Source organism: Somniosus microcephalus, chromosome 2, assembly GCF_052327205.1.
Source record: "Somniosus microcephalus isolate GS21.2 chromosome 2, FLI_Smic_1.0, whole genome shotgun sequence".
Taxonomy (NCBI): domain Eukaryota; kingdom Metazoa; phylum Chordata; class Chondrichthyes; order Squaliformes; family Somniosidae; genus Somniosus; species Somniosus microcephalus.
Genome location: NC_140988.1, coordinates 154,739,427 through 154,763,279, shown reverse-complemented (window position 1 = coordinate 154,763,279; position 23,853 = coordinate 154,739,427). Strand labels below are relative to the sequence as shown.

General features: G+C 44.6%; 1 protein-coding gene across 3 annotated transcripts in view; it reads right to left on the bottom strand.

Moving 5' to 3' along the window:
* LOC147123034 (AF4/FMR2 family member 1-like) overlaps positions 1-4,810 on the bottom strand; it is a 179,247-nt gene extending 174,437 nt beyond the window's left edge. For 2 of the 3 annotated variants that reach the window (XM_085963992.1, XM_085963982.1), the window contains exon 1: positions 4,134-4,810. In XM_085963992.1, coding sequence (XP_085820118.1) covers positions 4,134-4,150 — 17 coding nt within the window. In that variant the 5' untranslated portion in view covers positions 4,151-4,810. The remainder of the gene's footprint in view (positions 1-4,133) is intronic. The other variant, XM_085963972.1, reaches the window with a different exon arrangement.
* Between the last annotated feature and the right edge of the window lie 19,043 nt (positions 4,811-23,853).

The window sequence follows — 23,853 nt, the reverse complement described above, 5'->3', positions numbered from 1 at the left end:
CCGTCCTGTGTGATTAGCCAAAATGAGTCCTTATGCTGGAGAGTACATAATGGACAGTGTCCTGGGCTAGAGAAATTATACATTTTTCAACTTCTCAAAATGGGCATTACCAGCACCAAAGTCATTATCAAACTTACTGCTACTACTAAAGCTACAATAACAACTTGTATTGATATAGCATCCTAAGGAGTTTCAGAGAAACATGAAGAGAATGGATGTTTAACCAAAGGAAGAGTGATTTTGAGGGATGACCAAAGGTTGGTCAAAGAAGTGTGTTTTATGAAGGTTCTTAGAGGAGAGGTAGGTGGGGGGGGGGGGGGGGGGGGGAGGGATTTCGGTGGTTATGCCAGAGAGTGGCAGCACGGTGGCATAGTGGTTAGCACTGTTGCCTCACAGCGCCAGGGACCCGGGTTCGAATCCGGCCTCGGGCGACTGTCTGTGTGGAGTTTGCACATTCTCCCCGTGTTTGCGTGGGTTTCCTCCGGGTGCTCCGGTTTCCTCCCACAGTCCAAAGATGTGCAGGTTAGGTTGATTGGCTATGATAAAAATTGACCCTTAGTGTTAGGGGGATTAAATACGTGGGGTTACGGGGATAGGGTGGGATATGTGTTGGTGTAGGGGTTACGGGGATTGGGAGGGATATGTGTCGGTGCAGGCTCGATGGGCCGAAATGGCCTCTATCTGTACTGTGAGGTTTCTGTGATTTCTGTGAGTGGAGCCTGGGCAGCTGAATGCACAGCTGACTACAGTGTGGGAGGATGCATAGAGGCTTATGTCAGAGCAATGGAGAACTCAGAGGGGCAAGGGAAGGTGCGATAACTAGAGGGCTATTTAAAGACAAGGAATCCATGAGCTCCTCACACTTGTTACAAGTAAGGGTGAAAGAGACGGGGAGAGAGATTTAAGAAGGCAGTTAGTAATACAGAATAGGAGCAGCCTGAAGTGGTCTTTCACCTAGAGGATGATTATAGAGCAGTAGGCAGTTTGGATGAGGAATACAAAGCCCAGACAGCAAGGCCTGGTAGAGTTTCATGTGGTCAGATAGATAATGTGCACTTTGGCACACTGCACAAACATTTGCTTATTTTTCAAAATGGCACCTGAACCTATGAAATACTGCTACACAATAGTTTGATTTATAGCAGTGCAGCTGAATTACCAAAATATCTGCTTAAGGACATCACCTCCTCAACAAAAACAGAAAGTAGAAAACACTTGGGGGTAGGATAACTGACCTTCAGATTTTACTAAATTTTCCAGATTAGATTAAGGCTTTCTATAAAATGTGTCACTGTTTTGCACACTGAAGTGAAATTCCCGCCTCTGGGTTTCCCAATGGGAGCTTCCTATGTAAACATGTCACGCTGCAGTTCCCCTTTCAATACCTTAAATTAATTTGGTAGAATGTTTCCTTCTTCTCAGCAGTGTTTTAGTACTGTATACAGATTTGATTCAACTGGGACATTGTATAGCTTAACTATAGTGCAGTGGCAAGTACCAGATACTTTTTTTTGCGGGTGGCAGAAAAAAAATTGAACATTTTTTGAGTTCCCTAGTGTCACACACCGTTCCTCGCCTTAATCCTGCTTTCAGGCCTCTGCCAGTCTCACTCTATGGACATCATAACGATTGATTACAAAGACACTCTGGAAAAAATGCAAGATTGAGATGCACAATAAAATGTGGGGAAACACCCTGGACTAGGCTCTGCTTTCTACCTCAAGAACACTAGGCATACCTGCTCTAGTGGAGCTTTCTCTATTTTCAGAGCTACTGATGTGGTAGGCACAATGGTCTGCCTTCATTTACTGTTGTGATCACATGTTCTAGTCCCATATAAAATGGAAGCATGATGTGTAGCTCTAACAGAACAATTAAATCCTGGTTAAAAAGAGGAAGGCTTCAATACCATCCATAATGAATACTGCAGCTCAGCTACCACTCAATGGCCAAGTTTTACTGTTTTCTCAGTCATTATTGTGGGCAATAGTTTCATCTCTGAAAGAAAAAGGGAGAGAGGAGCCTTTTGCCTATACTTACAAGCCTCATAAGCGAATAAAGTTGCACTAACAGTAGCCATAGAAGAGAATACAGGTACTAAATAGGAGATAAAGGTTTAATTATTCATAGTTTTAAATTCTTTACTGCTGGTACTGAGTATTCATAAATTGCTTTTTAAATTCTTCTCTGATATGCCCTAGTGAGCCTTAAAGCAAGTATTCATAGGTTATTCAACTACGGAAAGGCACGGATCACAGCTGTGTCCAAACTGATGTCCATGCACACTCTGACATATGCTTTACAGGAGGGGACACTAGGTAAGGATTAGGAATTGGAAAACCCAGCTGATTTTCCCTCTTGCTGCAAAAGACCAATTTTAGTAGCCACACTGCAGCCCTGGCTGAAAGCAGCTAATTAAGCACCGGCACTGATCATGCTGCATTAGTCAGTGAAGCATCAGGAAAACTTGTATTCATACAAGTTCATGCTTGTAATGCAACATCCACTGTTCCAATCATTTTTGCTTTTTGAATGTCAAGTTCAACTGAATTGTTTTCAGCTGTATTTAAGATATAAACAAGATTTAAAAGTGCTCTAAAGAAACAGGATTAAAAATACGAAAGTCTCTTGAATGAGCAGTGACGGCAAAAAAACAAATTTGAAGGGGTCTGGTCAGCACTGCGAGTTACCAGACTGTTCTGTGACTTCCGTAACTCCGATTTGAATTCAGACCAGACTGACGGGGGAAGTTTCCTTTCTGTGCCAACAGTAAAGGTCCTAAGCAAAATGAGCTAGGATAGTTTCAACCCAGTTCTTCCGAACATAAAACTGGCCAGATTTCATACAAAACAAACTAGAGACACAATAAGAAGTCAGAGTGAGAAAAGAGCAAATTCATACTGATGCAGTTTTGAAGCTAGAACTAAAATAATCCATCCTCTGACACTGACATTTCTTGCTTCGATGAGCAGAAAAATTCAATTAAAAGTCAACAAGTAAAATCATTGTGCTTTAAACACTTTTAAAAATAGGTTTGATTGATAGAGAAACTGTTCTGAGTCTATGCATATCAAAAGTAGGAGCAACAAATGAAAAACATTGGAGTTAAGATGAAAAAAGTGACAAAATTCATCATTTAAGTGTAGAAAACAAAAAGCAACATTATACAAATAGAAACAAAGTTAGGAGGCATAGTTGTGGGGCAGATAATCCGTGGCAACAACTACAAACAGGATGGAGGTTATGCAATACATTGGAATTCAGCAGTAACCCATCAAAAAGTCACATTCTGTGGGACTAAACATTCCAAGTTTCTAATCACTTTTCTCTATACTATCTCTAAGTTTGAGTTTGACTGTATAATCCATATCAAATGTTTTAAGGGGTACTTCCTCACACAGAACTGATTTTGAAGTATAGTATTAGAAATTTATGGATGCAAATACTGCAGACCTGTATTTAGACAGTTCTCTAAATCAAGTCAATTCTAACAAAAAAAGTGTGGCATTCCTTAATCAAAAAATCTCAACAGAGGCCCAATAAGCATCACACAATTTCTTGTTTAGTTCAGGAAATATACAAATACAACAGAAGTGGGGCTGATCTATGGAAACAGGAGATGAAGTAGATACCTAATTTCACAAATTAGATTGGAGATTCCAAAATTAAAATACATCCATAAATGTAAAACTGATTTAACTGTGACTTAACATGCATATATATGTTTAAAATCCAACCGAATTTGATTGAAATACTGTGTAACTGAACACTAAAGCAAGTCATTTTCACTGGTATATTCTCCCTCTGCCAAATCAGCAGATTAACACACATCTATGGAATTTTTTTGGCCACTCGCAGTTTCCAGTCCAAGTGACAGTTTCAGAACTTTTAACAAAATAACATTTGGCTGTTATGAATGTGCCAGCTAACATTTCCTTTCAAACCTTAGAGGTGATTAGAACAGCAACTTTAAAATACGGACATTAAGCCTACATTTTTCCACGTCATTGATTTTAATATGGCCAGTAGCAACTCGTATGTTTGAGAGGTGCTTTGCAATTTTAGCAAACTTAAATAACGTCAACAGAACGCGCGTCCAAGACTGATAAAAGCAGTTGCGAATTCCCACTTACCTGGAGTGAGTGGCCATGGTGCAGTTTGTAAAGCCAGCTGCCGGCGGCTTGCCATGAGCTTTAAAGAAAGCTCCTTAATTGTTCACACATCTCTTCCCCACCCCGGGCCTTCTTGTGACTTGGAGCGAAAAGACGAAGCTGGTGTCGCTCTGTCTGCTGGCAGGGACAAGGCAAATACATTCTTCACCGCTCTCCTAAATGGAGCTTCCAAGGCTGAGTCCCCGGCTCAGCCTTGGCTCAGTTTGCATCTGCTAACCATCCGGGCACTTGAGAGGCGAGAGCTGCTGACAGCTTGGACCATCACCGCACAGCCCAGAGGGTGTCCAGAACCGCTCAACCAGCCGCTGGCTGCAGTGGCCCAAAGCACCTCCTCCACTTGGCCCGGCCCATAACCCCGGTTAGCACGGCTGCATCAACATTGTAGCCACGCTAATTGCTGCAAGTAACACCATTTACTTTGCAAATTTAACCCGAAAAAAAATCTGCTCGGCACAGGAAAACCTCGCTGACAGCGGAATGGTGCAGTCCGCTCGGCTCCTTATTTGGGCATGTTATTTGTGGCAAGACCAGCATTAAGCGGTCGTGCTTGGTTGGGGGACTTCTTGTTCTCTGGAAACACAGGGCGAGGGACGCTGCTCAACTGGCTGCCCTTTGTGGCGCTTCGTTGGGCTGCGCTCCGCTCACACGCTCTGTGCCAGCTCGGCGGCACAAAGAAGAAACACGGGCGTCGGAACAGCGCGTCCCGCACAGCTGGCCGCCTGCCCGGGCCGCGCAACTCCAGGCCAAGCTCTGCAGCGCAGCGGGCAATTGGGGAAGGGAAGGGGTCGCTTACACCAGGCTTTTTTGTGTGTGTGTGTGCTTTAGTAAATTTTTTGCTTTCATCAAGTTAAGGGATGTTAGTGTTGCTTGGGAGGGTGAATGGATGCTTTCTGTTTCAGAAAGAAAGACTTGCACTTATATAGCGCCTTTCACGACCACCGAATGTCTCAAAGTGCTTTACAGCCAATGAAGTACTTTTTTTGGGAATGTAGTTACTGTTGTAAAGTAGGAAACGCGGTAGCCAATTTGTGCACAGCAAGCTCCCACAAACAGCAATGTGACAATGACCAGATCATCGGTTTTTGTTATGTTGATTGAGGGATAAATATTGGCAAGGACACCAGGGATAACTCCCCTGCTCTTCTTGGAAATAGTGCCATGGGATCTTTTACATCCACCTGAGAAAGCAGACGGGGCCTCGGTTTAACGTCTCATTCAGGTATCCAGGAGGAGCGTTACGCGCGCTCAAGCCAGGTATAAGCTAGCTTTAAAAAAAAGCTTAACGTTAAGCTCCAGCTCTGTCACCAACTCATGCCATGTTTAGATTGATGCTTGGACTTTGGGAAAGTGGTGCCCAAGCAAAGACTGCAACCTCTTGAGAACTACTTTCCAACCCCTTTTTTTTTAAATTGGAGGATCAGTCGAAAGAGGTGCTTGTTTTCGACCAAGCTTTTAGTCACTTTATCTAATCTCCCATTTACTGGCTCAGTGCCCATTTCCTCTTCTCTTAGGCAGTCCCTCGGAACCGAGGATGACTTGCTTCCACATAAAAAATGAGTTCTCGGGTGACTGATGAGTCCAATGTGGGACCTACAGTCTCTGCCACAGGTGGGGCAGACGCTGGTTGAAGGGGCAGGTGGGTGGGGTGCTTGGGGTGACATGTGCTTGGCTTCCGCTTGCTCCCGGCGAAGAGACTCGAAGTGTTCGGCGCCTTCCCGGATGCTCCTCCTCCACTTTGTGTGGTCTTGGGCCAGGGATTCCCAGGTGTCCGTGGAGATGTTGCACTTTTTCAAGGAGGCTTTGAGGGTGTCCTTGAAGCATTTCCTCTGCCCACCTGGAGCTCTCCTGCCGTGTCGGAGCTCCGAGTAGAGCGCTTGTTTTGGGAGTCTCGTATCAAGCATGCGGACGATGCGGCCCGTCCATCGGAGCTGATCGAGCATGGTCAAAACTTCAATGCTGGGGACGTTGGCCAAAGCGAGAACACTGACGTCGGTGTGCCTATCCTGCCAATGGATTTGCAGGATCTTGTGGAGGCAGTGTTAGTGGTACCTCTCCAGTGCTTTGAGGTGCCTGCTGTACATGGTCCATGTCTCTGAGGCATACAGAAGGGCAGGTATCACTGCTGCTCTGTGAGCTTAGTGCCGGGTTTGAGGTCCTGATCTTCAAACACTCTCTTCCTCAGGTGCCCGAAGGCTGCACTGGCACACTGAAGGTGGTGTTGGACTTCGTCATCGACATCTGCCCTTATTGACAGTAGGCTCCCGAGGTATGGAAAGTGGTCCACGTTGTTCAAGGCCTTGTCGTGGATTTTGATAATCAGGGGGCAGTACTGTATGGTGGGGGCAGGTTGGTAGAGGACCTTTGTCTTACGGATATTTAAGGCCCATGCTCTCGTACGCTTCGGTGAAGGTGTTGATGATGGTTTGTGTTGATGATGGTTTATATCCCTAATGACAATGAAACACCTTTTAGATGTTGTTTATGTTCAATGGTGCTATATAAGTACATGTTATTTTCCACAATCCCAGCCTCCACTGGCAGGGCACACAAAAAGATTTAATCGTGGGCAGTGTTGGATGTGTGAGACTGGCTAAACTCACTTCATGTAGGACAAGTTCAACAATTTCAGACTATAACCTCTGCCCCTATTTTTTCACATGGCAGCTGTTGATGATTCTGCCAATCCCATTTACACCTCTTTTAGACTCATCTTTTGCTTCTTTACTTTGTCCCATTACCATCTCCTCTTGCCTTGCACCATCATACCTTTTGTCATTTAGTCTCTCCTGCCTTCCACCCTATCACACGCCTTCCCTTTTGTTCTTCCCTCCCCTCCCCCCTTTTCCTGCCTCTGCACTTGCTTAAAATATGTTACCTCTCTAACTTTTTCCAGTTCTGACCAAGGTCAATGACCTGAAATGTTAATTCAGTTTCTCTCTTCACAGATGCTGTCTGACATGCTGAGTATTTCCAGCAGTTTCTGTTTTTATTTTATGGAGGACCCTTACTGCCAACAGAGCAGACCTAGACTGGATTTTAACTCTGCCTGCAATACCCAGCCCTACTTCAGCCTTTTTTTGTTGAAAGTCAGTATTTTAGGTCAGGCCTGGTTCAGTTGGTAGCACTCTTGCCCCGAGTCAGAAGGTTGTGGGTTCAAGTTCCACTCCAGAGACTTGAGCACAAATATCTAGGCCGACACTCCAGTGCAGTACTAAGGGAGTGCTGCACAGTTGGAGGTGCCATCTTTCAGATGAGATGTTAGACCGAGGCCCCATCTGCTCTCTCGTGGACGTAAAAGATCCCATGGCACTATTTTGAAGAAGAGCAGGGGAGTTATCCCTGGTGTCCTGGCCAATATTTATCCCTCAATCAAAATCTAAAACATTATCTGGTCATTATCACATTGCTTTTTGTGGGAACTTGCTATGCACAAATTGGCTGCTGCATTTCCTACATTACAACAATGACTACACTTCAAAAAGTACTTAATTTGCTGTAAAACGTTTTGGGACATCCTTAGGTCATGAAAGCGCTATATAAATGCAAATCTTTCGTTTTAATTGTATGATGAAATGTTAATTATTTGCTCTGCTCATCAAAATTTTCACTTTTTGATAACAAAAATGCAGCTTTCATGACCTAGGGCCTGATTCTTCAATTACGTATTAGCATCTACATTCATGATGTTAAAAGTTAATTCCTATACACACACACACGTTGTTGAGCAGCTGGAACAACAACTTTAACTATGACCAGGATGTGTGGTTATTTCTCCTCATCTGCTTGTATGTGAAAATAGTGGAGTGAAAGTCTGCTAGGTATCATGCAAATAATTTATTTACATGTAGAGCCAGCTGTGTTCAGTAGGACAGCATGCTCAAAAAATGAACATTTTTGCACAGCAACATAGAGTAACACTCAAAGGGAATATTGTTGCCACTTTGGTGTCAATAGAGGAGAGGAAAAAGTTCTGCCTTCCAATAGCAAAATGATACCGTGGCAACATGTGTGCGATGATAAGAAGGATTTGTTAAAGGCAAATTGTGTTTAACCAACTTGATCGAGTTTTTTGATGAGGTAACAGAGAGGGTTGACGAGGGTAGTGCGGTTGACGTAGGATTTCCAAAAGGCGTTCGACAAAGTGCCATATAATAGGCTTGCCAGCAAAGTTGAAGCCCATGGAATAAAAAGGGCATTGGTAGCATGGATACAGAATTGGCTAAGTGACAGGAAACAGAGAGTAGTGGTGAACGGTTGTTTGTCGGACTGGAGGAAGGTACACAGTGGTGTTCCCCAGGGGTCCGTTCTAGGACCAATGTTTTTCATGATATATATTGCTGACTTGGACGTGAGTGTACAGGACGCAATTTCAAAATTTGCAGATGACACAAAACTTGGAATTATAGTGAATAGTGAGGAGGAGAGTGATAGACTTCAGGAATACATAGACAGGCTGGTGAAATGGGTGGACATGTGGCAGATGACATTTAACGCTGAAAAGTGTGAAGTGGTACATTTTGGTAGAAAGAATGAGGAGAGGACATATAAATGAAATGATACAATCCTAAAGGGGGTGCATGAACAGAGAGACCTGGGGGTATATGTGCACAAATCATTGAAGGTGGCAAGGCAGGTTGAGTAAGCAGTTATAAAGGCTTAAAGGATCCTGAGCTTCATAAATAGAGGTATCGAATACAAAAGTGTGGAAATTATGATGAACCTGTATAAAACACTGGTTTGGCCCCAACTGGAGTACTGTGTCCAATTCTGGGCACCACACTTTAGGAAGGATGTGAAGGGCTTAGAGAAGGTGCAGAAAAGATTTACGAGAATAATTCCAGGAACAAGGGACTTCAGTTACGTTGATTGACCGGAGAAGCTAGGGTTGTTCTCCTTGGAGCAGAGAAGATTGAGAGGAGATTTGATAGAGGTGTTCAAAATCATGAGGGGTTTGGACAGAGTAGATAAAGAGAAACTATTCCCATTGGCAGAAGGATTGAGAACCAGAGGACACAGATTTAAGGTGATTGGCAAAAGAACCAACAGCGATGTAAGAAAAAACTTTTTTTACGCAGCGAGTGGTTAAGATCTGGAATGCATTGCCTAAAATGGTGGTGGAGGTAGACTCAATCTTATCTTTCAAAAGGGAGTTGGATAAGTATCTGAAGGAAAAACATTTGTAGGGTTACGGGGAAAGGGCAGGAGAGTGGGACTAGCTGAGTCGGCATGGACTCAACGGGCCGAATGGCCACCTTCCGTGCTGTAACCATTCTATGATTCTATGATTCTGGGGCCGGTCGGGTCAATGATACCAAAATAGCAACAATCGATACTTTTGTGTTGCTGTATAAAAATTGAATTAAGTTTGTAGGGGTGCTGTGCTACTGACTACAGCTGGATCTACGCGTAAATAAAAGAAAGAATGACTTGCATTTATGTTGCACCTATCATGACCTCAACATCGCAAAGTTCTTTACAACCAATTAAGTACTTTTGAAGTTGCAGCACGGTGGCATAGTGGTTAGCACTGTTGCCTCACAGCGCCAGGGACCCGGGTTCGAATCCGGCCTCGGGCGACTGTCTGTGTGGAGTTTGCACATTCTCCCCGTGTTTGCGTGGGTTTCCTCCGGGTGCTCCGGTTTCCTCCCACAGTCCAAAGATGTGCAGGTTAGGTTGATTGGCTATGATAAATTGACCCTTAGTGTTAGGGGGATTAAATACGTGGGGTTACGGGGATAGGGTGGGATATGTGTCGGTGCAGGCTCGATGGGCCGAAATGGCCTCTATCTGCATTGTGGGGTTCCTGTGATTCCTGTGAAGTGTAATCACTTGTGATGTAGGGAACGCAGCAGCCAATTTGCGCATAGCAAGGTCCCACATACAGCAATATGATAATGACCAGATAACCTGTTTTCGTGATATTGGTTGAGGGATAAATATTGGCCAGGACTCCCTTGGTCTTCATCGAACAGTGCCATGGGATCTTTTGCATCCACCAGAGAGGGCAGATAGATGCCTCGGTTGATCATCTCATCCCTCAGTACAGCACTGGAGTCTATAGATTGGGACTTGAACCCACAACCTTCTGACTCCGCGCCACAGCTGGAACGATTGCATCAATCATCATTGGCATGATACCGAGTATACTTTCACTCCACTGCTTTAATACAGAAGCATGCGAGGAGATATAGCCGTGCAAGTTATTCATAGTTAACGTTGGTGTTCCAGCTCATTCATAACTCTTGGGGGTGAAATTCGACTTTGGATGTTGCCCAAAAAGGCCATTTAAATTATCGTTTTTGATGGAAATAAATAGCTACACTGTAACAACATATGGGTGCGGGGATAGACTTGCTGTGCTGGATCTATCTGGCAGCATCATTTTTTTTTATTTGTTCATGGAATGCGGGCATCGCTGGCAAGGCCAGCATTTATTGCCCATCCCTGATTGTCGTTGAGAAGGTGGTGGTGAGCTGCCTTCTTGAACTGCTGCAGTCCGTGTGGTGAAGGTACTCCCACAGTGCTGTTAGGGAGGGAGTTTCAGGATTTTGACCCAGCGACGATGAAGGAACAGCAATATACTTCTAAGTCAGGATGGTGTGTGACTTGGAGGAGAACTTGGAGGTGGTGGTGTTCCCATGTGCCTGCTGCCGTTGTCCTTCTAGGTGGTAGAGGTCGCAGGCTTGGGTGGCGCTGCCGAAGAAGTCTTGGCGAGTTGCTGCAGTGCATCTTGTAGATGGTGGAGGGAGTGAATGTTTAAGGTGGTGGATGGGGTGACAATCAAGCGGGCAGCTTTGTCCTGGATGGTGTCGAGCTTCTTGAGTGTTGGAGCTGCACTCATCCAGGCAAGTGGAGAGTATTCCATCACACTCCTGACTTGTGCCTTGTAGATGGTGGAAAGGCTTTGGGGAGTCAGGAGGTGAGACACTCACCGCAGAATACCCAGTCTCAGACCTGTTCTTGTGGCCACAGTATTTATGTGGCTGGTCCAGTTAAGTTTCTGGTCAATGGTGACCCCCAGGATGTTGATGGTGGGGGATTCGGCGATGGTAATGCTGTTGAATGTCAAGGGGCAGTGGTTAGATTCTCACTTATTGGGAGATGGTCATTGCCTGGTATTTGTGTGGCGTGAATGTTACCTGCCACTTATCAGCCATAGCCTGAATGTCATCCAGGTCTTGCTGCATGCGGGCATGGACTGCTTCATTATCTGAGAAGTTGTGAATGATGCTGAACACTGTGCCGTCATCAGCGAACATTCCCATTTCTGACCTTATGTTGGAGGGAAGGTCATTGATGAAGCAGCAGAAGATGGTTGGGCCTGGGACACTGCCCTGAGGAACTCCTACAGCAATGACCTGGGGCTGTGATGATTGACCTCCAACCACCACAACCATCTTCCTTTGTGCAAGATATGACTCCGGCCAGTGGAGAGTTTCAACCTCCCCCCTCCCGATTCCCATTGACTTCAGTTTTACTAGGACTCCTTGATGCCACACTCAGTCAAATGCTGCCTTGATGTCAAGGGCAGTCACTCTCACCTCACCTCTAGAATTCTGCTCCTTTATTCATGTTTGGGCCAAGGCTGTAATGAGGTCTGGAGCCGAGTGGTCTTGGCAGAACCCAAACTGTGCATTGGTGAGCAGGTTATTGGTGAATAAGTGCTGCTTGATATCACTGTCAATCACTTTGCTGAGAGTAGACTGATGGGGTGGTAATTGGCCAGAAATGGATTTGTCCTGCTTTTTGTGGACAGGACATACCTGGGCAGTTTTCCACATTGTTGAATAGATGCCAGTGTTGTAGCTGTTCTGGAACAGCTTGGCTAGAGGCGCGGCTAGTTCTGGAGCACAAGTCTTCAGCATGACAGCCGGGATGTTGACGGGGCCCATAGCCTTTGCTGTATCCAGTGCGCTCAGCCATTTCTTGATATCACGTGGAGCGAATCGAATTGGCTGAAGACTGGCTTCTGTGATGGTGGGGACCTCAGTGGGAGGCCGATATGGATCATCCACTCGGCACTTCTAGCTGAAGATGGTTGCAAACGCTTCAGCCTTGTCTTTTGCACTCACGTGCTGGGCTCCACCATCATTGAGGATGGGGAAATTCATGGAGTCTCCTCCTCCTCCTCCCGTTAGTTGTTTAATGGTCCACCACCATTTACAATTGGATGTGGCAGGACTGCAGAGCTTTGATCTGATCCGTTGATTGTGGGATCGCTTAGCCCTGTCTATAGCATGCAGCTTCTGCTTTTTAGCATGCATGTAGTCCTGTGTTGCAGCTTCCCCAGGTTAGCTCCTCATTTTTAGGTACGCCTGGTGCTGCTCCTGGCATGCTCTTCTACACTCCTTATTGAACCAGGGTTGGTCCCCTGGCTTGATGGTAATGGTAGAGTGAGGGATATGCCAGGCCATGAGGTTACAGATTGTGGTTGAATACAATTCTGCTGCTGCTGATGGCCCACAGCGCCTCATGGATGCCCAGTTTTGAGCTGCTGGAGCAGTTCTGAATCTATCCCATTTAGCACAGTGGCAGTGCCACACAACACAATGGAGGGTGTCCTCAGTGTGAAGATGGGACTTTGCCTCCACAATGATTAAGCAGTGGTCACTGCTACCAATGCTGTCATGGACAGATGCATCTGCGGCAGGTAGGTTGGTGAAGACGAGGTCAAGTAGGTTTTTCCCTCCTGTTGGTTCTCTCACCATCTGTCCCAGGCCCAGACTGGCAGCTATGTCCTTCAGGACTTGGCCAGCTCGGCTAGTAGTGGTGCTACCAAGCCACTCTTGGTAATGGACATTGAAGTCCTCCACCCAGAGTACATTCTGTGCCCTTGCTACTCTCGGTGCTTCTTCCAAGTTGGAGGGTGGTAGGTGGTAATCAGCAGGAGGTTTCCTTGCCCATCCTTGGCCTGAAGCCATGAGACTTCATGGAGTCCGGAGTGAATGGGAGGACTCCCAGGGCTACTCCTTCCTGACTGTATCCCACTGTGCCGCCACCCCTGGTGGGTCGGGACATACACAGGGATGGTGATGGAGGAGTTTGGGACATTTGCTGAAAGGTATGATTCTGTGATTATGACTATGTCAAACTGTTGCTTGACTAGTTTGTGGGACAGCTCTCCCAATTTTGGCACAGGTCCTCAGATGTTGGTGAGGAGGATTTTGCAGGGTTGACTGGGCTGGGTGTGCTGTTGTCAGTGCTGGGTGGTCCGTCCAGTTTTATGATTGTTTTTCGTAGCAGTTTGTTATAACTAAGCGGCTTCCTAGGCCATTTCAGAGGGCAGTTAAGAGTCAACCACATTGCTCTGGGGCTGGAGTTACATATAGGCCAGACCAGGTAATGATGGCAGATTTCCTTCCCTAAAGGGCATTAGTGAACCAGATGGGATTTTACGGCAATCTGATAGTTTCATGGTCACCATTACTGACACTAGCTTTTTATTCAATTAACTGAATTTAAATTTCCCAGCTGTCGTGGTGGGATTTGAACTCACGTCTACTGGATCATTAGTCCAGGCCTCTGGATTACTAGCCCATTAACATAACCACTGTTCCCATCAGAAATGCACTTAAAAAGCATGTGTTTATAATGGTGCTACCAATACAGTTCTTCCCCCACGTGATCATTCAAACAAGAAAAATAAGTTTGGTTCATCACCCTCTTTTTGGAGACCATGTACAATGTGCTCTACCATCAGCTCTGCCCAATTAATTTCAGCTCCTCAAGGTCAACTAGCAAGGTCATTTGCAGTGCCCCTCACTGAAAATCAGCAGCCTTCCACCAGCCATGCCGCAGCCACTGGGACAGCACTGTGAGACACCAGTAGGATAGGCAAAGGCACACACAAGACAGTCACTAAGAGAATGCATAAGGGTGATGAGTTGATTTCTTCATGTCATATTGGATGGATAGATGTATAAAGTTGGATTAGAAGGTTTGGTTTGTGGTGGCTTTTATTTCAGCATTGTAGCTAAGATGATGCTGTGATGGTCAGTAACAGAGGGAGGTAAGGTGTGGGACAAATGTTGAAAGGGGAATTTAGGCTGTGGTCACTGGTACTGCAGGTGAATGATTCCATCCCGGATATCTCAGCCAGAAAGGGGCTGTCTGGGTTGCATCCTTCCTTCTGCTTCCTCCTCTTCTGCATCTTCCTCTTTTGCACCTTCCTCTTCTGTGTCTTCTTCCCTCTATGAGCGGTGCTGTAAATCTGAAATAAAAGCATAAAATCCTGAAAATTCTCAGCCGTTCAGGCAGTATCTCGACCTGAGATGTGAACTCTGTTTCTCTCTCCACAGTGCTGCCTGACCTGCTGAGTATTTGCAGCATTTTCTGTCTTCTCAGAGGCCTTCCCTTACCATCCGAGGCCTTGCAAGCGTCCAGCAGCACTCCCTGCTCACTTAAGAAACTTTTGACATGTATTGCACCAAGCCACTACTTCAATAAAATGTTAAAAATCCAGTCCAAAAGCTTAAATGCAAACTTGAAAGATGTGTGTGTCTTTTTAGAGGTGCTGTGGCAACTGTGGCTCAGTTGGTAGCACACTCGCCTCTGAGTCAGAAGGTTGTGGGTTCATAGTCCCACTCCAGGGACTCGAGCACATAAATCTAGGCTGACACTGCAGTGCAGTGCTGAGGGAGTGCTGCACTGTCGGAGGTGCCATCTTTTGGATAAGACGTTAAACTGAGGCCCCATCTGTTCTTTCAGGTGGATGTAAAAGATCCCATGGCACTTTTTCGAAGAAGAGCAGGGGAGTTATCCCTGGTGTCCTGGCCAATATTTATCCCTCAATCAACATAACAAAAATAGTTTATCTGGTCATTTACATTGCTGTTTGCTGAGTGCAAATTGGCTGCCGCGTTTCCCACATTACAACAGTGACTACACTCCAAAAGCACTTCATTGGCTGTAAAGTGCTTTGAGATGTCCGGTGGTCGTGAAAGGCGCTATATAAATTCATGTCTTTCTTTCTTGCTGACAGCGTTTCTGTCAGTCTGCTGAACACTCGGTTTTCAGAGCAAGTTCAGGGCCCAGTGCTGAACTCGGCGCTAAGGTCAACGGTCGCGGAGGTGACGTTAAGTCGGCATTGCACACCAACTGACGTCACCCTCTCTTCATTTATATCTCCAGGAACTGCGCTGCTGTCGGCAGCGCTAAGGCCCGCACCAAAATGACGGCCGCCGAGTCCCGCACCAGAGTAGGGCGCTAGAGTGGCGGCCACCATCTTTTGCCAGAACAGCGGCGCAAACAGGTGGCAGCAAGCAGCCCAATTTCTAGGCCTTAGCTTTGACCTGCTTTGTTTTGGAGAGAGAGAGAGAGAGAAAGAACGATAGAAAGCTCTTGCAGCTTTGAGCCAAATCGAGTTCTTACTGGCTTGTAAAGAAATCTAGGCCAGACTTCCTGCAGTTCTAATTTACCTGCCAGTATTTATTTTTTGTTCCCTATCTTGAGTTACAATGTGAGGCCATTTTCTGAGAATTTATTAATGAAGGAGAATAATATTTCCAGCTGCAACCTATTAATACCGTTTTGTGTTACTGTACCTGGGCTCTCTTGATGGTTCAGTTGATAAACGTACACTGTGTGATACTGAAAAAGATAGACCAGAAAGGTTCCTGATTCAATTCCTGGAGTATGCTGAATGAGCTGATCTCAGCTAAGGCAGATTGCTAGCTGAGCTCAGCTAAGGCAGATTGATAGCTGAGGAGAAGTTACTATAGTTGGCCTCGGTATCCCTAGCCAGATGGGAAACATTGGCCAGGGTTCCATCTCCTGATCACTATCCAGTGGCTCCTGCTGGAAAGTGCATGTGCGGGAATGTTGGATGATGATATGTGATGGCTACATATTTGAACTGCCTGCAAATATTCATACAAAGATTGGTGTGGTACTGGAATTATACCGCAGCAGAGGTTTTGATTCGAGAAAAACTATTTCCAGTAGTCACTAAGTCGATAGCTAGAGAGCATAAATTTAAGATCAACAGCAAAAGGTAAGGTTAGGAGAAAGCTTTTACGCAAAATGGTTGTTAGGACATGGAATCCCTGACTAGCAACAGGGAAATGAATAAATATTTGAAAACGAAAATTTTAAAAGTGCGTGGAGAAAGGACAGGGGAATTGGATTAATTGAATAGCTCCTTCAGAGAGCCAGCACAGGCATGGTGGCTGAATGCCTCCTTTTGTACTGTAAAATACAAATGAGTTGTCACCTTCAGAATAGGAAAGAAGGGGAGGTAGGTTTCATACTCATGTAGGAGTCGCTGGAAATAAACAGACTGCGAGACTTTCATAGCAGCAAAGAAAAATGCGTGTTAGCTTTATTAACTCTCCGCATGGACTCAGGGACTCGGTCTCGTCGCAGGGCTATGACGTCATCACACAATCGATGACTCTTAAAGGGACCCTGCCCCGATAACCCAACCAAGTTCCGTACATAACGTGGAGCAATAACAACATTGGCTATACATAGTGAATTGTGTTACTGTCTCTATGTGGTCTCCGCCACACTCAAGTCATTTTCATTTTTTTCAGGATTTGCTCAGATTAAGGTGCAAGAGTTTAAAGTTGTATCCTTTCCTCCACAATAAGTGACAGTTAGTTGGTGGTATTTGTAAAGAGAGCACAAACTAAAGGGTTAAAAATCTCCTTAAGCTGAACTGTGGATTATATTCTGTAATGTTTGCAGCATGTTTTTTTTTTAAAATGCAGCTGTCACATTTTGCAAAATAATTTTGGGATGATACAAAACAATCCTTATTCTGCTCCTTGCTCATTTGTTGTGGAAAATTTCTTTTGTAGTTAGCTGCAAGGTTAAAATTTGTTCTTGAGTTGTGGATGTATCGATTTGTATGTGGGTTCAATGACGACACATTCATTGAAAGAGAATGAGTTTTTATCTCAAGTATGTTAACAGCATTACAGGAGACATCATGTTCTAGATCCATCTAAAACAAAACTGAAACTAAACTAAACTGCTTGTCTCTCACATGCCCTCTGCTGATCAGGCATAAGTAATCAATCAGGCAAACATGCTGGTAAGGCATCATAATCAAACAGGCAAATACCATCACTATTTGCTGATATCATTACATCTCCCTTTCTTAAAACAAAAGTATTTTACTTTTAACTAACAACATGTTTTCTTTGTATTAATCTGCAATTTAACTGTAACACTTAATGAACTTACATTAACATTATCATTATCAAGGTTTTTTAACCTTGCTTTGTGTGTTCACATGAAATATGTAAATACACTAGAACTTGAAGAAAGAATAAGATAACATTACTTCCTTCTATAACAAGAGTCCTTAAATTTGCTCAATGAGTCTCTCAGGAGGCTTCACGTGTCTTGAGGATTTTCTGATTGATTGTCCTTGAATCTGAGTTGTTGCCTCAGATGATGATTTCTCAGCTGTGTGATCAGGTTGTTCAACAGTATCAGTCTCTTGACCTGCTGTGTGATCAGGTTGTTCAACAGTATCAGTCTTTTGACTTGCTGTGGCTGGTCCCATAAGAAGATCCCGACGATTTCTTCTCAGAACAGCACCCTCATCTGTCTGAATGGTGTATGATCTTGGTTGAACTTCACTCAGGACAGTTCCTTTCTGAGTCCATATGTTTGTTTTGTCTTTGAACCTTACTTGGTCACCAGTGTGGAGTTCAGGTAGGTTTTGTGTTCCTCTGTCATAGTAGTACTTTTGCTTTTCTTTCTGTTCTTTGAACTTCCTCACTTTCTCCCCCTCTTTTGTTTTCAGGAGGTTCTCCGGGATGGGTAGGTTTGACCTTAGCCGACGTCCCATAAGGAGTTGGGCTGGTGACTTACCACACTCGAGCGGTGTTGTGCGGTATACAAGCATGCTTTGGTAGAAGTCAGTTCCACTGTCTTTTGCCTTGTACATCAGTCTTTTCACTGTCTGGACCGATTTTTCCACTAGTCCATTGGACTGTGGAAAGTGAGGACTTGACGTTGTGTGGACAAAGTCCCACTCTTTGGCAAAGTGTCGGAAACTTGCATTGTAAAACTGGGGTCCGTTGTCTGTGAAGACCTCGCTTGCCACGCCATGTCTGGAGAATATGGCTTTCATACATCTTATCACAGCATCTGCAGTGGTGGTGTACAGTCTACACACCTCTGGATACAGGGAGTAATAGTCTGTGACTACAAGATAGTCCTTCCCTTGACATACGAATAGGTCAGCGCCTTCCTTCTGGTAAGGTCTGTCTGGCGCTGGGTGTGGCTTTAGTGGTTCTACCGGATTGCTTGCTCGATATTTCAGGCATATTGTGCAGTTTGACACCTCATTTGTCACATCTTGGTTGATTCGTGGCCAGTACATCACCTCTCGTGCTCTTTTCTTACACTTTTCGATTCCCAGATGTCCTCCATGGATCCTTTTTAGCATCTCTTTTCTCAGACTCTTTGGGATTACTATTTTACTTCCTTTGTAGATGATGTCTTCGACCACTGATAGTTCCACCCTGCAGTTCCAGTACTCTGCTATGTCAGGTGAGCAGTCTTGCTTCATGTTGGGCCATCCATCCAAGATGCTTTTACTCAGTCGTCTCATTGTTTCATCTTTGTTTGTCTCAGTCTTTATGAGCTCCATTTTTGCATCTGCTATGGGCAGTGCACTTGTGATCATGTCCACGTAGGCGTTCACTTTTTCATCCATTTTGGTGTTTGCGGGCTCACTTGGGTCAACAACTCTGGACAACGTGTCTGCTGTATACATCAGCTTAGCCGGTGTGTACGCAACATTCAGTGTATAGCGTTGCAGCCTGATCACCATTCTTTGTATTCTAAGCGGACAGCTATTTAGTGGCTTTTGGAACAATGCAATCAAGGGCTTATGGTCAGTCTCTACACTGATTGCTTGTCCTGCCACAAACTGGTGAAATCTTTCACAGGCGTATGTGATGCTGAGCAGCTCCTTTTCTATTTGAGCATATCGCGTCTCCACGTCTGTCATTGAGCGCGATGCATATGCAATAGGTTGCCAGTAGTCATATTTTTGCAGAAGAACGGCACCAAGCCCACTCTGTGATGCATCTGATGATATCTTGATGGGTCTCGCTGGGTCATAAAACCTCAGAACTGGTTCCTCTGTGAGCAGTTTCTTTAGATCGCTCCATGACTTCTCATGCTCATGATTCCATTCCCATTCTGTTCTTTTCAGTTAATCTTCTCAGTGGCGCCATCTTTTCTGAGAGGTTGGATATGAATTTACCCATGTAGTTGATCATTCCATTAAACCTCTGCACGCCCTTTTTGCATTGTGGCTTTGGCATATTCTCAATGGCGGACACCTTTCTGGGATCTGGTCTGATGCCCTCACTGCTAAGGATATCTCCCACGAATGTCAGTTCTGTCACCCCGAGCTGGCATTTCTCTCTATTCAGCTTCAGGTTTGTTTTCCTTGTTGCTTCCAGCACTTTTTTCAGTCTCTCGTCATGCTCAGTTCTCGTGGTTCCCCATACTATGATGTCATCCATTGATGTATCAACTCCCTCCAGGTGCTCATAGATCATATGGATAGTTTTGTGATACACTTCAGGAGCTGAGGCAATGCCAAATGGTAACCTTAGGAATCTGTATCTGCCAAATGGACTGTTGAACGTGCACAGTCTTGAACTTGCATCATCCAGTTTCATCTGCCAAAATCCTGATGATGCATCTAACTTGCTGAAATACTTTGCATTTGCAAACTGTGCCATGATTTCCTCACGTGTAGGAAGCTTGAAGTGCTCTCTCTTTATTGCTCTGTTTAGATCTCTTGGATCCAGGCAAATTCTGAGCTTTCCATTCTTTTTGTGCACTACGACGAGGGAACTCACCCACTCAGTTGGCTCATCTATCTTCTGAATCACATTCAGGCTTTCCATCCTGTCCAACTCTGCCTTCAGTTGCTTTTGAAGAGCAAACGGAACTTTTCTGCATGGGTGTATGACCGTTGGCATACTTTTATCTACTCTGATCGTGTGTTCTCCTGGAATGCAGCCTAGACCCTTAAATAGGTCTTCGTACTCTTTCATGAGTTCATCATAGACTGTCTCTCCTTCGCTTTCCACAACGAGGACTCTCTTTACCAGGTTCAGTCTCTCACAGGCTTTTAAACCTAGTATGGCTTGCACATCCTTTGGCACCACGATTAATGCTAGCGTGTGCTCTCTGTCCTTGTGTGTTACTTTGACAATGCATCTTCCTTTCACTGGTATATCAGTACCTGAGTATCCTGTCACTTTCACTTTTATTCCATGTATCTTTGGTCTGGGTCTAATTTTCTTAAAATCAGTCTCTGATATCACATTAACTTGTGCTCCAGTATCCAATTTAAATGGAATATGTATGTCATTCACTTTTAGTGTCAACATCCAGTCTCTTTTTTCTTTTTTGCTTTGAGACACAACATCTATATAGAACTCCTCTATCTCGCTTTCATCTACTGTATGGACCTTGCTTTGTTGCGCTTGGTTCTTACAGCAACGGGCATAATGGTTGTTTTTGTTGCAACTATTGCATGTTTTACCATATGCTGGACACTTTTTTGGTGGATGCTGTGTACCGCATCGACTACATGACTTTCGATTGTCCCTTTCATTTTTGTTCGCTGGCCACGCCTCTTTTCACATTGGCTCTCTTTTTGTTAAACGGTTTGTGTCCGTTCTTTCTCACTGCATCCACGTTGCAGCTACTGTCACTGAACAGCTCCTTTGCCTGCAACTTCACAGTCTCTGTAGCCCTACACAGTGCTATGGCTTTTCCCAGGTCTAGATCTTGCTCTCTTAGCAGTCTTTCCCTTAGACCATTATCTGGAATACCACACACCAGTCTGTCTTTTATCAGCGAGTCTGTCAGTCCCCCAAATTCACACGATTTGCTTCGGTTTCTTAGTTCAGTCACATACTGATCAATAGTCTCACCCATTTTCTGTACACATGTGAAAAATCTGTGCCTCTCAAACGTCACGTTACGTTTAGGTATGCAGTAGGCCTCAAACTGTTCCATTATTTTATCTAGCTTCATTTTGTCTCCATCAGCAGCGAATGTGAAGTTATTATACACCTCCAGCGCTTCATCACCCACGACATGTAAGAACACTGACGCTTTCATTTAATCACTTTTCTCGTCAGCTCCGATTGCCGCTAAATACAACTCCACACGTTGTTTGAACCTCCTCCAATTTTCAGCCACATTACCTGTCAACTGAAGCTTCGCTGGTGGGTGTAAACCTTCCATTTTTCACTTCGTTAGCTATTCTCCAATGGTAAGTAACGATGTTCTCTTTTGGCTTGCTAATATGTGGAGAGCTGATTTAACTTCAGATTTTTCCTCTTCATCTCTTTCAATCACTTCTGACACCATGTATCGATTTGTATGTGGGTTCAATGACGACACATTCATTGAAAGAGAATGAGTTTTTATCTAAAGTATGTTAACAGCATTACAGCAGACGTCATGTTCTAGATCCATCTAAAACGAAACTGAAACTAAACTGCTTGTCTCTCACATGCCCTCTGCTGGTCAGGCATAAGTAATCAATCAGGCAAACATGCTGGTAAGGCATCATAATCAAACAGGCAAATACCATCACTATTTGCTGATATCATTACAGTGGACAATGTGGAAAAGCCGCATTTATTGCCCATCTCTAGTTTCCCGGCTTGAATGGTGGGCAATGTTCCTGCTAATTTTTTGGGGGTTTCAAATTACTACGCATGCGTGGATTTTTCCATTATAAAGCCGTTGAGCGGCCTGCGCGGGTCCTCCAGATCGCTGCGTGGCCTCGTGGCTTAAAGGAAACATTGGTGGTGGGCCTTCTCCTTGCACTGCTGCAGCCCTTGCAAAAACCCTCCTCTTTGATCAAGCTTTTGGCATCCTTCCTAGTATCTCCTTCTTTGACTCGTCATTCATTTTTGTCTGATTTATGCTTCTGTGTAGTATCTTGAGATCTTTTTCTATGTTAAATGCGCCATATAAATGCAAGTTGTTGGATGTGGGTGATACTGGCATGGTAGTATTTATTGCCCATTCCTGGTTGCCCTGAGGGTATTAAGAGTCAACCATGTAGTGTGGGACTAGAGCCACGTGTCGGCCAGACCAGGTGGGAGAGGTAGGTCCCTTCGCTGAAAGAAATAAGCGAACCAAAAAGAAAAGAGAGACTTGCATTTATATAGCGCCTTTCACGACCACCGGATGTCCCAAAGCTCATTACAGCCAATGAAGTACTTTTGAAGTGGAGTCACTGTTGTAATGTAGGAACCAGTTGGATTTCTTGTATATAAGTATTGTGCTTTTCAGTATTGTGCCTTTTTTGCTTCTGTGAATCATCAGTTTATTGTAAATAAATCTGTTTTGTAATTCAGCCTATGCAAAGGAATCTAATGGTATAGTGCTTTGTGGTGTTGCCTGAATAAACAGGAGATATAGTGGACATCTTGCATATTCTCCACTTTACCATGACCAGGGTTAATTGTTAAACCTACCTGGACTATAGTAATTTAATACAGCAGAGAATAAAGCCGTGACTGCAGTTGGCAGGAGACTCTGTCTGCTGATAGAAATTGGTATCAAGTTGTTTACACAAGAAAAGGTGTTGGGGGTGGGGAAAAATCTGAATTGTAGTTGTCACTGGTAGTCGGGAACAGAAACCCTAATTGATGATTTATTTTCTCCCTCAGTAGCATGGGGTCATTGAGGCCCTTTGTCATTCCCCTAGAAACATCTTAACTGAAATCAGTAAACTCAACACAGACCAGGGTTCATGCAACGAATTCTAATGCTCATCTAAGAGTAGCGCTGAGTAGAATTCCTTAAAACGGTGTAGTGAAGTGTAGTTTAAACCCATGCTGATAAACTTAAGAAACACTGCAGAATTTAGCTCTGTATTTTATGCACTCCCCCCCCCCCCCCCCCCGATATGTATCTTATGCTTAGACCTACAGCTGGAAGGTGGCTCTGAACAATCCGGAACACAAAGTTCTGCTGATGAAATCCACCCTGTTTACTCAGTTAAGTAGTATAACCAACAGTATGTGGCAAAAATGGCTGCAGACAGCCCACTTTTCAAACTTATTGATTTGGCTCTAAACTAGGTCTAGTTCATCTGGAAAATCAGTCTAGTTTCTTCCACATGAACCAAGTTCATCTTGTTTATAGGAAGAAATGGAACTAAATCACATGCCCCCCCCCACCCCCGAATCCTGAATTTTCTTCTTTTTATCTCTCTCCTGAAGGTAGTGACTTATGTTGGGGTACAGTTTGACAGTCAGTGGCATCATCTGGCAACATGCTCATGGCCATTTTTGCTTGTGAACTGAGCAGTGAGTGTCAGCAGATGATTCATTTATGTGCAGCATCTCAGCCCATCCCAATTCTGTCTTGACCTGAATTCCACATTCACATTCTGGTGTCACTGATGGGGTACAGACTGGAGCATATCTGGAGCACAACTGGTTTAGCCATCCATCGCCAGATTTGGCTGGACCACATCAAGCACTATCGGGCCTTGCTCTCCTTTGCCAAAACAAGGATTATCCTGGAAAGCAAAGTTAACCCCCAGCTACTTTTCTCTAGTACCAACCCTCTCGTTAGACCTCTCTCCCCTGCCCCCTCCGCCCTAAGCGTCAACAACATGTGAGGAGTTCATGGACTTCTTTGTCATTAAGGTTGAGACTATCTG